Below are 16304 nucleotides of genomic sequence, written 5' to 3' on the forward strand. Positions count from 1 at the left end.
TCAGTATTTATACATTTAATGTAATGTTCCCAAGAAATTTTTCCTAAGTAACTTTTACCACGTTGAGGGTAGGTCCACCTATATCTCTTTCTCTCTAGAGCTTTTTAAAAATCACCAACATTGGGCAGGCGTGGTGGCACACGCCTGTCATCCCAGCACTCGGGAGGCTGAGGCAGGACGATCGTTGCAAGTTCGAGACCAGCCTGGGCTACAAAGTGAGCTCAAGGCCAGCCGGCACTGCATAGAGAGACCCCGCCTCAAAAAGACAAAAAAAATCACCAATTCTGCCTTTTCTCGAAGGATTAATCTGCATCTCCTCACTGGATTGTGTGCTGTGTCATTAGCCTCAGTTTTACCTCTTTTGATCATCACACTTTCCTTCTGTGTACAAGGTTTGTGTCCAGGGTGTGCTTGTTTCTTTAGGACCGGGACTGCCGTGCGTGGGTTATCCACGAGGACTCCTTCCGTTCTTCTGAGGTGCACATTCACAAGCGTACACTGCGCGCCCAGCCTGAGGGAGCCACGCCATCACCTGCAGCACTGCTGGTTTCAGCGGCTCTAAGACGCGTACCTTCATTAATGACCGCACATGTGAATTTCATGTCTGTGACATGGGGCAGACACACATGCAACATGTGCCCGTCACCACGGGAGAAATAAACAGTACGAGCTTTGCAGCTTTGGTGAAGACCACTGTTCTGTGTGCTTAGATTTTCTCTTGATTGTTTTCTTTTTTGTTTTTTTTTTTCCGGTACCAGGAATCGAACTCAGCACCTTGCGCTTGCCAGGCAGGTGCAGTGCCGCTGAGCTAAATCCTTAGCCCCTTCTCTTAAGATTAAAGGAAAATCTTGGGCGCACAGAATCCGTGATGAAACACGGCAGTAACAGTTCTGCAGTCATGCGAGTACTGAGGAAATCATAACACAAAACTGAAAAAGTAAGTAAGCACACACTCTTACTGTTGCTTAGTAAAACAGTTTTGTGTTGGTTTGGTTTTTGAGGGGTGGCTTAGATAGGCTCTGACTATTCAGCCTGTCCTTGAACTGTTTACTCCATGTTGGCCTAGATCTCTCAGATCCTCCTGCCTCAGCCTTCCATGTGCTAGGATTACAGGCCTGCGCCATGGTGCCTGGCAGGTATTACACGAGACTTTCCCCCATACCATTACTGCAGTGAGGTTCACCTGCAGCATCGTCCTTTACTTAAACATCTTCTGAGTCACACAGGCTTGTTATAGTCCCGCAATTCACCTGCGCTCCAGTGCCGGAATTACAGACACAACTGCCAGTGCCAGCAAGGTTTTGGAACCTAAACTGGTAGGAATTCAATACACTCAGGATAAAATGAGCTCTAGTCCCACCTTCCCTCCAGCTGCAACAGCAGTATGCACCGTGCAATGTTTCGATGGTAAGAATTAAAAATAAGGCGCAATATATTTAGCCACAGGCTTAGGCGTGTACATGGTGGTACCATATTCTGCAATGTAGTACGGTACCTAAGCCACATGACACATTTAATATTTCATCCTAGGGGCTGGAGAGTTAGCTCAGCGGCAAAGTGCCTGCTTGGCAAGCGCAAGGTCGTGAGTTCGATTCCTGGTACCATAAGACTAAAAAAACAAACATTTCATCATAAACTAGACATACATTTTTGCCAGGTGTGGTGGTGAACACCTGTAGTATCTGCACTTGGGAGCTGAGGGTTGCCATGAGTTCAAGTCCAGCCTGGGCTACAGGGTGAGACCGTCTTGAAAAATGCAAAATAAACAAGTAAGACAAAATTGGTAAAATATTGCACACCTGGCGGCTAACTTAATTGTGTAAGCATCAGTAACTTAGATTAGGATGAGGTGCACTGTTCGGAGCGTTAGGACCGCTGACTGCATGTGTCACTGACGCTCTGACCATGCATTACTGGAACGCAACCCCGTGGGGAACTGAGCAGCTCCTGAGCTGGAGGACAGAACAAGGCACGGTATTTCACAAAGCACTGCAGTACTGGCCAATAAGGCAAAATAAGGCACGGAGGTAGACAGTCTCACAGACAGCGGCTCAAGTCTGACGCAGTGGACGTGACATCACTTCCTGCAATCATCAGACAGTGGTAGTTACTGATGACAAAAACCACTGCACACGTCTCTTTAAGTTGATAAAAGAGAACAGAAATGAATCACAAAAATTACACAATTTCTATTTTAATAACTGATTTGAGTTTCACTGGTTAAAAAAAAATCACTTTCCAAAGCACAAATGGTATCCACAACATTAAAAAAATGCTTCATTTTGAAGACTAGAAACCAGTCCAAACATCAACATGGTCAAATATTCCTGAGAATGTTCCTGCTGACACATCCCATCAACAGTTATAGCTGGTGCAGGAGTTAATAGTTACAAGGCATTGTATCTTCCTTGAGAAAATATATGATTCTTTTGGTCTCTGACGATGACACTGGGGGACTTACAAAAATACAGATTTTTTTTTTTTGGATGGTGAATTAAATTATCTCCTAAATAAAGCATGGAAATACGAGCATGAAAAGTTAAATTTAATGATAAAAAACAACAAATACTGTATACACACATTAATGCCTCTGAGAAAGAAAAAACAGAAAATTATGCACTGCATATAATCTGCAATTATGCTGGGATATGTAAAGACATCTTCTTAGAATATTAAAAACCTAAGCCAGGTGTGGTGGTGCACGCCTGTCATCCCGGTACTGGGGAGGCTGAGGCAGGAGGATCGTTGCGAGTTCAAGGCCAGTCTGGGCTACAAAGTGAGGTCAAGGCCAGACTGCACTGCCCCGTAAGACCATGTCTTAAACAAACAGAGTTATTTGCTAATTTACTTGTTTGAACACAGATGCACGCTTAAGAACACTTACAGAAATTACTAGAAATTATAAACTATGACATTCAAGTAAAAAATTCTTGCTAGAGTAACAGACTGTGTGCAGCAATGTTTCAAATAGAAGCTAGTGAAAAAATGGCAACAGTTAAGGAAAATGAAAAAGAAAAAAGGAAACAAAAATAACCTACAAAATCCTGAGCCTACTGTCATACAAGAAATGCAAGTTACTTCACCTTTGGATATTACACACTGCAAAATAAAGCAGTTATGTATTTGAAGAAACAACATTAAACTAGTACGCTATTGCTTACAAGAAGCTTCAGAATTATGTGTGCACATTTATTCTTTTTAATTTTGAGTTAGGGCCCAGGAGGACCTGGAAATCACAACGATCCTCCTGCCTCAGCCTCCTGAACGCTGGGATTACAGGTGTGAGCCACCACGCCTGGTTCAGTATTCGCTCTTGCATGTAGGACAACTGATGTACAACCCTTATGTTAACGGTTGCTGACAATACTGGTTTTTTTTGGTACCGGGAATCGAACTCAGGACCTTGCACTTGCCAGGCAGGTGCTTATGCCACTGAGCTATATGCCCCGGCCTCACAATACTGTTGGACACATGAATCACAACAAAATGAAAACAGGTGTTCCCATGTAACAAACACTGATATGAATTTCTCCAGAGTGCCATTCCACGTTTTATGAAACATGATGTGAAAATGAGTCCTCATGTTCTGCATTTATACTAACTCATGAATTTCTACATTTTCTCACTCTGTGGGCATCACACAATGTGTTCTCACATTCAGAGGGTTTCTCTTTTCATGTATTTAATTAAAAAAAAAAAAACCTCCCTGATCGCACATGTAAGTTCTGAGTCTCTTCGCTAGAAATTCTTTCATGTATGTAATGATACTTCTGTACACCGAGAAAAGTTTCACACTGTTCAGAAGAAAAGGTTCTCCTCGGTCTGCCCCCGGCCTGAGTCACTTCATACATTGTTATTGCACTCTCTCCTCTTCCGGTGCTCGCTGCCCACCGCAGAGGCTTTCATTACTGCTGCTACACACTTCCTACCCGGGGTTGCTTATTTCGTGTACGCGACAGGACCTGTGTAGTGAGTGCACTCAGACATCACTTACATACACAGCACTTCCACAGTACGTCCCTTTACGTTTCTGACAATGACCACAGAGCTCAAAGCTTTCCCACACTGCTCACACACATCGTTTTACCCCCCAGTGCAAGTTATTTCTCTGACAAACACAGGTGTGGTGAGTTTTCCCACATTTACACGCACAGGATTTCTCCCGGAGTGTGAGTCTTTTTATGTTCTTGATAATCTGTGTGTGTGCTAAAGGCTTTCACACTACACACTGTTTGTCCCCTGTGTGAGTCTGTCCATGCTGACAATCTGTGTGATCTCAAAGCTTTCCCACTCTGCTGGCGTACACTGTTTATCTCCACTGTGGGTCTTTTCATGTTCTTCTCAATTACGTTGTCTGCGGAAAGCTTTTCCCACAATGCTGACATACAGAGGGTGCCTGTATGAGTTCTTTCACATAGTTGACAATAATATTGTCTGCTGAAAGCTTTTCCGCACTGGTTACATATATAGATTTTCTCCCCAGTGAGTTCGTACATGGTTCTAAATCTGTGACACAGGCTTTCCCATATTGGTACATACATGGGGGTTTTCCCCAGTGAGTCCATTCATGAGTTTGACAACCACTGCCTGTGCTGAAGGCTTTTCCTCACTGTTTACGTGCGTAAGGCTTCTCCCCACTGTGAGTCCATTCGTGCACTTGCCAGTGATGTTTCCTGCTGAAGGCTTTCCCACACTTTACACACACGTAGGGTTTCTCTCCAGTGTGAATCCGCTCGTGCATTTGCCAATGGTGTTTCCTGCGGAAAGCTTTGCCGCACTGGTTACACACGTAAGGTTTCTCCCCAGTGTGAATCCGTTCATGCAGCTGCCAGTTATCTTTCCTGGTGAAGGCTTTCCCACACTGCTCACATACATAGGGTTTCTCCCCAGTGTGAATCTGCTCGTGAGTTTGACAAGCATCACGCGTGCTGAAAGCTTTCCCACATTCCTTGCATGCATAGGGCTTCTCCCCAGTGTGAACTCTTTCATGGACCTGACAACGGTAATAGGTCATGAAAGCCTTCCCACATTCTGTACATACGTAGGGCTTCTTCCTCGTATGCGTCCACTCGTGATACTGACAAACAGCACTTGTGCCGAAGGCTTTGCCACAGTGCTTACACGCATAGGGCTTCTCCCCAGTGTGAGTCCGCTCATGTATTTGCAAAACCGCTTTGGTGCTGAAGGCTCTCCCACACTGCGTACATGAATACGGTTTCGTCCCAGTGTGAATCCTTTCATGTACTTGCCAAGCTGCTTTGCTGCTGAAGGCTTTCCCACACTGCTGACACACGTGGGGATTCATCCCCGCGTGCGTCCGTACATGACTCTGGCAAGTTCTGTGTGATCTAAAAGCTTTCCCACACTGCTGACATACATACGGCTTCTCCCCAGTGTGGGTCCGTTCATGTACTTGCCAACTTGCTTTGCTGCTGAAAGCTTTTCCACATTGTGTACATACGTAAGGTTTCTCCCCAGTGTGAGTCCGTTCGTGATTCTGACAAACAGTCCTTGTGCTGAAGGCTTTCCCACACTGCTTACACGCATAGGGCTTCTCCCCCGTGTGAGTCCTTTCATGTATTTGGCACTTACAATGTGTGCTGAAGGCTTTCCCACAGTGCGTGCACACATAGGGTTTCTTCCCAGTGTGAGTCCATTCATGCATCTGCCAGTGGTGTTTCCTGCTGAAGGCTTGCCCACACTGTTTACACACATAGGGTTTCTCCCCAGTGTGAGTACGCTGATGCATTTGCCAATGGTATTTTCTGCTGAACGCTTTCCCACATTGCTTGCACACATAGGGTTTCTCCCCAGTGTGAGTCTGTTCGTGCCTTTGGCAATCCCCTTTTCTGCTGAAAGCTTTCCCACACTGCTTACACAGATAGGATTTCTCCCTAGTGTGAGTCAGCTCGTGTACTTTACATTTACTGTGTGTGTTGAAAGCTCTGCCACACTGCTTACATACATGGAATTTCTCCCTACTATGAGTCCGTTCATGACTCTGACAAACACCACGTCTGCTGAAAGCTTTCCCACACTGGTTACACACATAGGCCTTCTCCCCAGTGTGAGTCCGTTCATGCCTTTGCCAATTATCTTTTCTGTTGAAAGCTTTCCCACACTGCTTACATACATAGAATTTCTGCCCTTTGTAACTTCTTGCATGATTACCCAACGAATTGTTGGTGAAGCGATTTCCATACTGTTTACCTACATGAGTTTTCTCTCCAGAGTGAGCTTTTTCATGCGATTGACTGTCATGATGAGAATTAAAGTCTTTTTGCCATGGTGCGCAGATATTCATAGTCAGTTCATTGTGACATCTTTCCCTGACTTGACTATCGCTGGGTGTAAGGAATGAGTTGACGTCTGGCTTCTCTTCAATGGTACTTTCTTCAGCGCAATCAGAGGAGGATTTCACACATGGCGCGTATTCTTGGAGTTTCTCCCCAGCACTTGTCTTTGCATGTTTCTGAAAGGACTGCAGTTCTGTGCAGGCTTTGCCATGTTTGTTACAAGTAGACAGCTTCTCTTGAAACCCCTGCTGCTCATGTGGTTTGAGTGCAGTGTTAGTCTTGATGAGCTGATCTGCTGATGAAGGACCAAGCAGAGGCGTTCTAGGGGAAAGGCTGTCACCGGGTTTTATACCAAGAACGGTCATGTGCACATCTGGATCTGGAATCTGAGAAACCATTCCTCCATGTTGATCCCATAATTTATATTCACAGGACTGCTCCACCTCTTCACTTCTGTAAAAGGGGAGAGAAATGAAACAACCAATCACATTTAAGAGTGTCTTTCAGTGATGATTGACTGTGAGGAGATCTGCTTTGATGCCCCCAAGAATATTTCATCATCCTCTTACTCTACACTCTGCACAATCGCTTGGACCCAGGTTTACCCAAATTGTAGGATTCGTGAGGGAGTTTCTAATCAACTGGTCTGCAATACACAATACTTGTTTTCATTTTGAGGATCTGGAACACATCCTGATGAAACAGGTTCCATGTGTTGATGAGTTTTGACCCCTTTTCCTGCATGACTGCATCCGTCCCCTTCTGCTGAGCCTCCTCACCCACGCCAGAGGTCTGCCTCTCTCGTCCCACCATCTTTCCTCTATTTACTCCTTCATTCAGGTTGTGGGATTCTCACGCAAAATATACCTTGTGATTCTGAAATTTCTCTCCGGTTTATTTCATTGAACATTATGGGCTCTATTCCCACATTTTGGGAAATGCCATCACTTCATTCTTTTAAGGATGAGGACTACGCCAGTATGTGCACACACTACAGGTCTTTCAGCCCTGGAAACTGAACCCAGGGTTTTGGCACTGAGATACATACACATGCTTTTTATTTTATTTTGAAAGGGTCTCATCAATCATTAAGCATGAATGCATGACCGTCCTGCTTCACCCTCCTAGAGTGCTAGGATGCCCAGCACGCCCCTTTATCCCCTTTATGCCCAGGCTATCCCATATGCCCCTGATCAACTCACCTGTGAGTGGGCATTTGGGCTTTTTCCAGAGCTCACCTTTTCTAAGTTGTGCTGCTACAAATGGGTATTTAAGCACCACTGTAATATGATTACTTTAACACTGTGGGCAATATGTGTGATAAAAGTATAGCTGCATATGGCCAGGGGTGGTAGTACATGCATGAAATCCCAGCATTCAGGAGGCTGAGGCAGGAGTATCACTGTGAGTTTGAAACCAGCCTGGGCTACATTGTAAGATCCTGTGTCAAAAAAACCCACCATAATTGGATAAAACAGAATGCCTATTTTTTCTTTTCTCTGGAATCTCTATACTCACTTCTATAGATGTTATATAGCACACTGACAGTTCCACCAAAAACATGGTGATGCACCTTTGAATATTCTGGAATATGAATGGACTGTGGGTTTGGAGGACTGCTTGAAAATAAATGTGATCAAAACAGTGGTATTGCTAGGCGTGGTGGTGCACACCTGTAATCCCCGCACTTGGGAGGCTGAGGCAGGAGGATCGTTGCGAGTTCGAGACCAGCCTGGGCTACAAAGTGAGCTCAAGGTCAGCCTGAACTGCATAGCAAGACCCTGTCTCAAAAAGACAAAACAAAACAAAACAAAACAAAACAAAACAGTGGTATTCATTTCAATTTTGAGTACATTAGTAACATTAACAATTTTTAGAGCCAGGCATTGTGGTGCAGGCCTGTAATCCCAGCACTCAGGAGGCTGAGGCAGGGTGATTGTTGTGAGTTCAAGACCAGCTACAAGGTAAGCTAAAGGCCAGCCTGAACTGCCCAGTGAGACACTGTCTCAAAAAGAAAAAAAAAATTTTTTAGTGCTCGCTTCAGCAGCACATATACTAAAATTTTTTTTAAACCCTGAATGTGTATATCACATTTAAGTATATGTAATATATATAATTTGACATGAAAGTGAAGTTTTAAAACCATGTACATATAATTAGAAGTTAGCTCTGACTGTATACATAAAATTTCTTTTATATCTTCCTGTCCTTAAAGCCTGAATGCAATTTCATTCAACAAGGGAATAAATCTGAGCATGGAAAATTTGCACTTTTAAAAAAATTTCAGACATGGTGTCAATCCATATTCGAGGCTGGCTTTCAAGTAACTATGTGGCCTAGTCCATCCTGGAAATTGAGGCAATTTTCCTGCCTCAGCCTCCAAAGTGCTGGGATTATAGGTGGGTCCCAACTCATCGAGCTGTTTGTTCTTGTTCATTACCTCAAAGATGTCAGCTCTGGCATAATATGAGTACCACCAACATTGTAGATATTGGAATATTTCAAACTCTCAATTGTCAGGTTAGAGATATTCAACGTGAATGTGTCTAGGGAGAAATTTTGTGAGATTTAAAAGTTTAACATGGTCCTCTTTGTATAGTTTGCTTAAGATTCATGTTCTCTGAGTACAAATTACCTTAGATGTTTTTTCTTCTCTGAGTACAAATTACCTTAGATTTTTCCTGAAACTTCTGTAGTTATCTTCAATTTGCCGGTAATCTGAGTTCTTTACTAAAGTGTAGAAACAGAAAAATAATGATAACTTCATATATACAGACAAGTAGATCCAGACAGATTCACAGTACAGTGCGACCACGGAAGATGGCCTGGAAGATGCCTTACATTTAATGCTTCCATCTCCCCCTGAAGTAATCTGCACGGGGGAGCAGCGATCAGCGCTCTCCAGCTACATCCACGAGAAAGCGGCATCGTCCTTACCCACGGCAGCCAGGTTCCTAAAGGTTTCCCACATCACGTCTCTGTAGAGCTTCTTCTGGGATGGATCCAGCAAAGCCCACTCCTCCCTGGAGAAGTTCACAGCCACATCCTGGAAGGTCACGGCCTCCTACATCACCAGACAGGTATTTCCAGGAAGAAGAGTGAGAGTCATGACACAAAACATCTCAATTCTACTCATAAAAAGCTCGTATGATGCTGAGTTTTCCAAATGTCTACTTCATGTCTTGGTCGTCACTTACGCTCCATCCACTGGCACTTGTCACACAGGAAGTTGATGCTACACTGGAATTCAGGCTAACGCAGCAGCAGAATGGGAACTGTGCTTCTCCTGCTGGCGAAACCCAGGTTTACTTGTACAAAGGCACTAAAGCACGGGTCACAGAAGAAGCCCACCAATTAGAATCCAAGTGAAAAAAAGTAATTAAAAATACCTGATGAAGGGCTGGGGATTTAGCTCAGCGGCAAAGCGCCTGCCTGGCAAGCGCAAGGTCGTGAGTTTGGTTCCCGGTACCAGAGCAAAAACAAAAAAAAAACAAAAAACAAACAAACAAAAAAATACCCGATGAATTACTCTGAGGGATCAAAGAAAATATCATTTTTTTCCTCACCTTGTTACTTAGAGAATTGATTTTCCTTATGATTTTATTAGGTAGCACTTTGAAATTTCCACCTGCTTTCACTGACACAGCCTTAACTGAACGCGAAGCAAAAGTTATCAATGCTAATTTGGGAAGCTGAGGAAAACAATTACAGTTTTATTGGAGAATGTCTAAGAACTGTGAAATTAGATTACAGAATCCATGTTATCACGTGGCTTGGGGATCTGAAAAGTGGCATAAGGCAGAGGAATGGAGGGGTGCACATGATGAAAATACAGGAAATGGACTGATCTCCTCTACTCTGGAAACTTAGCAGGCATTGATAATGAAAGCAAAAATGAAAAAAAAAAATCTTCTCAGCACCAAATATACCTGGCAAACGTGCCAGCTTCTTTAAGGGGCAGAGTTTCAAAGTCCACTCTGAAGTGTGCTGCTCCGTGAGTAGAGAGAAGGACAGGCAGACGACAGAGAAGGAAGAGGATCTTCAGTGGGGTCACATGTAACAGGATATGTCTCAGGTTTTCTCACCGCTGAGACAAAAACCCAACACCCAAGTCAAGGGAGGAAAGGGTTGCTTAGGCTCAGAGTTGTAGAGATTTCGGCACACGGTGGCTCCAAGGCTGGGTGGCGTGGCAGAGGGGCATCACAGAGGACACACAGCCACGGCAGGCAGAAGGCAGCAAAGCAGCAAGCAGCACGCAGTGAGTGACAACAGCAACCCCTTACTGCCCCTGACGTTTTACCCATGGCGGCAGCACTCTCACTCCTAATCCTAGCAGTGCAGCACCAATCAAATCCCAGCATCGTATGTACAGCCTGCCATGTGTTAAAGGCACACCAGGAGTGCATGAGGCTTTGCGAGACACAGACATAGATACAAGCCACAGAAGAATATTGACTCATGATAGAGCTCTTATAGCACAAAGGGGCACAAATCACAATGTGTTGATTACAGCAGGCAGGGAGAAACGTATTTTAGTCTTCATCTGCCTTGTGTGATAATTAAATTACCTCTTGAAAAGGGAAAGAGAAGCTTGTACACTGAGAATTCACAGTGAAATATATTTTGAAAGTAAAAAAAAAAAAAAAAGTGTTTCCCCAGAAGAAACGCTGTCAGAATTACAGGGAGAAATGGAAATCAGTGGAAATCCCGGCGGGTGGAAGAATCACAAAATGACAAAAAAAAAAAAAAAAAATCCCAAAAACACAAAAACCAAAAAACCAAAACACCCACAGTGTATGCAAAAAGAACCTGTACACCAAGTAAAGAATGAACACATAAGAAATACATAGAAACAAGAGAAAAAAACCAAACAGAAAACAAGACCCATGAGCTAGTCTGAGGACCCAGGCAAAGGAAGTGGAATTGCGGGAAGGCACAGCTAGCAAGCAGACCTAGCAGAAGATGAAGGCTCCAGTGGCACAGGCCACAGCCGTAGCCTCTGCCTTGGCGTGCTCCAAAACACACACCACTGAGTTACTCCAATTCCAGAAAATACAAGCACTGTTTCTGAACAGAAATGTGATTCCTCTCACATGTATGAAGAAATAAGCCATCTGGCTACAAGAACTGAGACGAAACCACTTTGCCCTGACAGAAATACCAGCCTGGACAAAACAGCAGACAAAGGAAACACAGGAGGCAACATCACCCCAAAACCGCAAGAAAAACGAGGATTTGGAGGCAGATTTATTTCCATTGAGAGGCACTGATGAGGATCACCCCCAAAATATCCCTCTGATGTCTGGTGGCCAGGGTCTTCTATGAGATAAGCAAGCACGAAGTACAAGGCAGAAAGGCTCGTCTGCTGGGGATTGGTTTATACAGTGGGTATCTAATAACCAGCTCTGCATCACAGTGACCAGGCATTTCTAAGAGACAGGAGCAACCGGGTCTGCAACAGAAACTGTTACCTGGGCAACTAAGAAACTGACGTATCCTGGGGCGGGGGCATGTTCTGCTACATTTCCCCACCTCTTCTGGTTTCCCTGGCCAATCTTTCCTGGGCATGCTACATGTGACCTTCTGAGACAAGGCCCAACCAGAATTAAAGGCTTTCTGCTGTGCAGCATTACCTGGCAAGGTAGTGAGGGGGTTAAATTGATCGAGGCGAGTGTCCAGTGTGTCCTGGGCGCTCATGAAATCTTGGTCAAGTGTTTGATTGATTGTTCTCTTCTCTTGGGGCAACCCTCCATAGAGTTTAAGGCAAAAAAAAAACCCCAAACAAACAACAACACAGCCGACAGGGGGCAGACAGCAGGGGGCAGGAATGCAAGAACTGGGATAAGCAGAATCCAGGTCAATTAACAAAACCCACGCTAGCAGGGGGCAAGGAAGAAGGACGGGGGCGAGCAGCCGGCAAAGACACGGCAAAGACACGAAAGTCAAGGGGAACAGGCACAGAGGAACCCTGCGAACTGCACCCTCAGGCTTTCCTCATGCCTGGACGGGCAGCATGAGTACTGCAGCAGGGCTTTTTGTCTTTGCAGCAGGCAGCTTGAGTGTCATTAATCAGAAGGGCTTCTTCAGAGGAGAAACAATTCTTTGAACCTCTGGAGGGCCGAGTCCCACATCAGTTGGATTTTGAGTTCAGAACTGGGGTCTTTCCACTTGAAAGTAAAGAGGGGCTGACCGACAGGATCCTAGCAAAAGCAGAAGAACACATCCTTCTTAGGTCCAGACAGGTTTACCAGTAAGCTGTGGGTGCCAGAAGACGGAGGCAATGCACACGGAGGGTAACTGCGGTGCCATCTGCAGCTGGGAGATCTTGAGCAGCCTTTACAGGCAGGAGAGGGGCACTGTTTGATGCACGTGGGGGCTGCCTTGGGACAGAGTTCAATCATGCATCAAAGGGGCATGACTGACAGCAAGCCCTGGGGGTGGGGTGAGTCCTTTGTCCATACTTCTCAAAACAAGTCCCTCAAAATTTCAGGGTTATGATTATCAGGCATTTCAGGCAAATGTAGGGAATATTCTTACTCCAAGGACACAATCAGACTCAGTATCAAGTCTGGGACAGTGCACCCAAGTGTGAGGGAGGCTGGTCACATCCCAGGAGAGGTAAAGGGCACTCAAGCATGTACAGGAGTTCATGTTTGATAAAGTGTCCATCAATCTCACAGGATCTGTTTTGACAGAACTTTTTTTCAGTGGGGGCTCCACTGGGTAATTCTGGTAACTTCACATATATTTATTGGCTTCCTGCCTCCCTCTTTGAGGTCTGCCAGGAGAGTCACAGGTTTGCCCCCGACTTCTGCAATGACCACAGGCTCTTGGTGGCCCAACTTGATTGAACTCAGTCTGTCCTATCTATTTACACCTGCCAGGGAGCAACTCATTTGTCAGGGCTGACCGTCCAATTTTCCTCAGTCAAAATGTGGAACTCAGAAGGAGCTGCTGACAGCCCTCTCTGGTGAGGCTACGTGACCAGGACAGACATGTCTCCAGGGGGGCCCTGTGGCCAAAGGGAAGCAATGCAATGGAGCTGGTTCAACTGGCTGGAAGCAGACAAGTAGGGAGGAGGGGGCGGAAGCACAGCAGCCTACGAGGGCGCAAGGCACAATTCTCAGGAAGAGTGAGCCTCTTTCTTCACTTTGAGATGGAGAAGTGGTTTGATTCCATTTTTAATTCCATGAAAGCACTTTTTGTGCAGGCAGGGACGGTGGGTTTTAGCTAATTAGTTCCACTCTATCTCCTTACAGTGTATGCTGTGTACCCTTGAATGACAATGCAGCAGACAAGGAGTGGGCGCCCCTCAGAGAGAGGCCACTCACACGCCCACCGGGCCACACACCTCAGAGACGTAGGCGTGACTTAGCTAAGGAGGGTGCGAAACCTCTGTTATGCCATATGTGGATCACCGTGGAACCGCTGACGAGGGCCCAACCAGCCACGGGGACCAGCGACTCCTGGTCTTGGTGCACAGACGGAGCAGCCTACTGTTCACGCTGTGGGGCCCACTTACACACACAACATTCCGCAGGCACTCAGCGGTTACACATTCCAAACCCCTTCCCTTGAGGGTGGCCTTAACCAACAAGAGTTTATCAAGCTCTTCTTCTGCTCAAACTGAGCAGGACTGACAGATTAACTGGGGTCTTACTAAAATCTGGCAGGTGGGCACACAGACAGACTGTAGGCCACTGCAGTAGGAGCAAGGAATCTTCCTCCAGATCTCCAAGGGGACTCCAGGCATCACGAGGGTGCACCTTCCCATCTGGACCTGGAGAGGACTTTGCTCCACCCGCAAGGGCCATGGACAGTGAACAAAGAGCTCAGCATGGTTGGTCTTCCTGGCCAATGCACCAGCTGCAATGGTAAGCAGAAACACCGAAACAACAAGCAGCAGGCAGATCTGTTTATCTTGACAGGCACTGACTGGGGTCACACCCAAAATACCAGGCTCTGATCTCTGGTGGTCTGGAGCTTATATGAGATAAGCAAGCTTTTGGAAGTGCAGAGGCAGAATGGCTTTTCAACTGGGGATTGGCTTACACAGTGGGTATCTAATAACCAGCTCTGCATCACAGTGACCAGGCATTTCTAAGAGACAGGATCAACTGGATCTGGAACAGGAACTGTTACCTGGGCAACTTACAAACTGAAATATACTGGATAGGGAGCATTTTCTGCTACAGTAGAATGCATTTCTATGCAATTTCTATAGAACTCACTTACTGAATATTTCAGAGTGGTAAAACTAAAAGTATACAGAAAGTGTCATTAAAAGTGACACCTCTACACTTAGTAGATTCCTAAGCAGCAGCACAGGAAATAGGACTGTGTTATCCATGGGGAAGACAAGAATAAGCCTAACAGGGTTCCCTGGATGCTCTTGACCTTGCCCAAGGCTCAGCTGTAAAACTTTCCGAGTGCTCCCAAGTCAAGGAGAGCTTGGAGTGAAGTATTTCAAGCTCTAAACAAAAACAACCTTCAACCCAGACTGATGCACCTTGGAAAACTAACTTCCAAAATTGATAGAGAAATAAGATACTTCCACCATAAAAAAACATCTGAAGAAATTTATGACCACCAAACCAGCACTCCAAAATGTTTTGAAGGACATTCTAGAAAGAGATAACAAGGACTACAACCCCATAAACCCCAACAGAAGGAATTCACCAGGTGAGGTAAACAGTTAAACAGAGAGGACAAAAAGAGAGTCAACAACAGGAAAATAACACAACAAGGATAAGTCAATACATGTCAGTTGTAACCATCAATGTCAATGGTTTCAATTCACAAAGCAAAAGACACAATCAAAAGAAACAGACTGGCAGAACGGCTCAAGAAGCAAGATACAACAATATGCTGAATGCAAGCAACACATTTAATTCAAAAAGAAATTCACAGACTGAAAGTCAACACATGGAAAACAATACTCCCTGCAACAAGAACCCAGAAAAAAGCAGGGGTAGCTATTCTGTTTGCAGACAAAATGAATTTCAAGATAAGACTGATTAAGAGGCCAAAGAAGGTCACTACATCCTTGTAAAGGGAACAATCCAAGAAGAAGAGATAACAATCATAAATATATATGCACCAAATACCAGTGCACTCAAGTATATAAAACAAATATTAATGGGCAGGAAAAAAAATAAGCACTAATAAAACTGTATTGGAGGACTTCAATACCCCAGTGTCACAACAAGACAGATCAACTAGACAAGAGTAAAAAGGAAATAACAGAACTGAACCAAACTTTTGAACAAATGGACTTAGGAGATGTCTACAGTGTTCCACCCCACAACATCACAGTACACCTTCTTCTTAGCTGCACATGGGACATTCTCCAAAATAGAGCACATACTACCCATAGAACATGCTTACATAAATGCGAAAAAAATGAAATTATCCCATGCATATTATCACATCATAGTTCAGTGAAATTGGAAATCAACAGTGAAAAAAAACACAAGAACTTCATAAACACATGGAAATTAAACAGCACCCTCCTCAATAACCAATGGGTCAAAGATGAAATTCAAGAAGAAATTAGACAATTTCTACAATTAAATGATAATGACAATATAACATACTGGAACTTATGGGACACAATGAAGGCACTCCTAAGAGGGAAATTTATAGCAGTGAACACCCATATTAGGAAAATAAAGCAAACACAAATACACAACTTAATGTTGAACCCCAAGCTTCTAGGAAAAGAATTGTAGCCAAAGCCAAAAGCTCATACAAAGGAGGAAATTATAAAGACCAGAGAAGAAATTAACACAGTTGAGACTAAAAAAAAAAAAAAAAAACAAAGAATCAATGAATTGAAGAGTTGGTTTTTTGAAATATTAAATGAAACTGGCAAACCCTTAGCCAGTCTTATCAAAACAAGGAAAGAGAAGACTCAAATCCATGCAATTAGGAATGAAAAGGGTGAAGTCACAACAGGCCCTGCAGGAATCTGTAAGATCATCCATAAGATCATACCTACTTTGAAAA

General features: G+C 44.5%; 2 protein-coding genes across 2 annotated transcripts in view; both read right to left on the reverse strand.

Annotated features, from left to right (window-relative positions):
* Nucleotides 1-2207: 2207 nt before the first annotated feature.
* On the reverse strand, nucleotides 2208-9675 carry LOC102029415 (oocyte zinc finger protein XlCOF6-like). Its single transcript, XM_013505560.1, has 3 exons — nucleotides 9138-9675; nucleotides 8966-9026; nucleotides 2208-6749 (listed from the first exon to the last, which is right to left on the reverse strand). Exon 3 carries the CDS (start codon nucleotides 6692-6694, stop codon nucleotides 4607-4609), a length of 2088 nt encoding a protein of 695 aa, XP_013361014.1. The 5' UTR covers nucleotides 6695-6749; nucleotides 8966-9026; nucleotides 9138-9675; the 3' UTR covers nucleotides 2208-4606.
* LOC102021781 (tubulin alpha-1C chain-like) overlaps nucleotides 8733-16304 on the reverse strand; it is a 30094-nt gene continuing 22522 nt past the window's right edge. Inside the window, exons 5-7 of the mRNA XM_013505551.1 lie at nucleotides 9863-9988; nucleotides 9234-9360; nucleotides 8733-8842 (exon numbers count right to left, since the gene is read on the reverse strand). Of these exons, the coding sequence (XP_013361005.1) occupies nucleotides 8733-8842; nucleotides 9234-9360; nucleotides 9863-9988 (363 nt within the window). The remainder of the gene's footprint in view (nucleotides 8843-9233; nucleotides 9361-9862; nucleotides 9989-16304) is intronic.

The sequence above is a fragment of the Chinchilla lanigera genome, unplaced genomic scaffold (genome assembly GCF_000276665.1).
Source record: "Chinchilla lanigera isolate Chin_1 unplaced genomic scaffold, ChiLan1.0 scaffold00098, whole genome shotgun sequence".
In the NCBI taxonomy this organism is placed as follows: domain Eukaryota; kingdom Metazoa; phylum Chordata; class Mammalia; order Rodentia; family Chinchillidae; genus Chinchilla; species Chinchilla lanigera.

Coding starts and splice junctions, on each gene's coding strand:
- LOC102029415 (XM_013505560.1), bottom strand. CDS start 6,694: ATGGTTTCTCAGATTCCAGATCCAGATGTGCACATGACCGTTCTTGGT.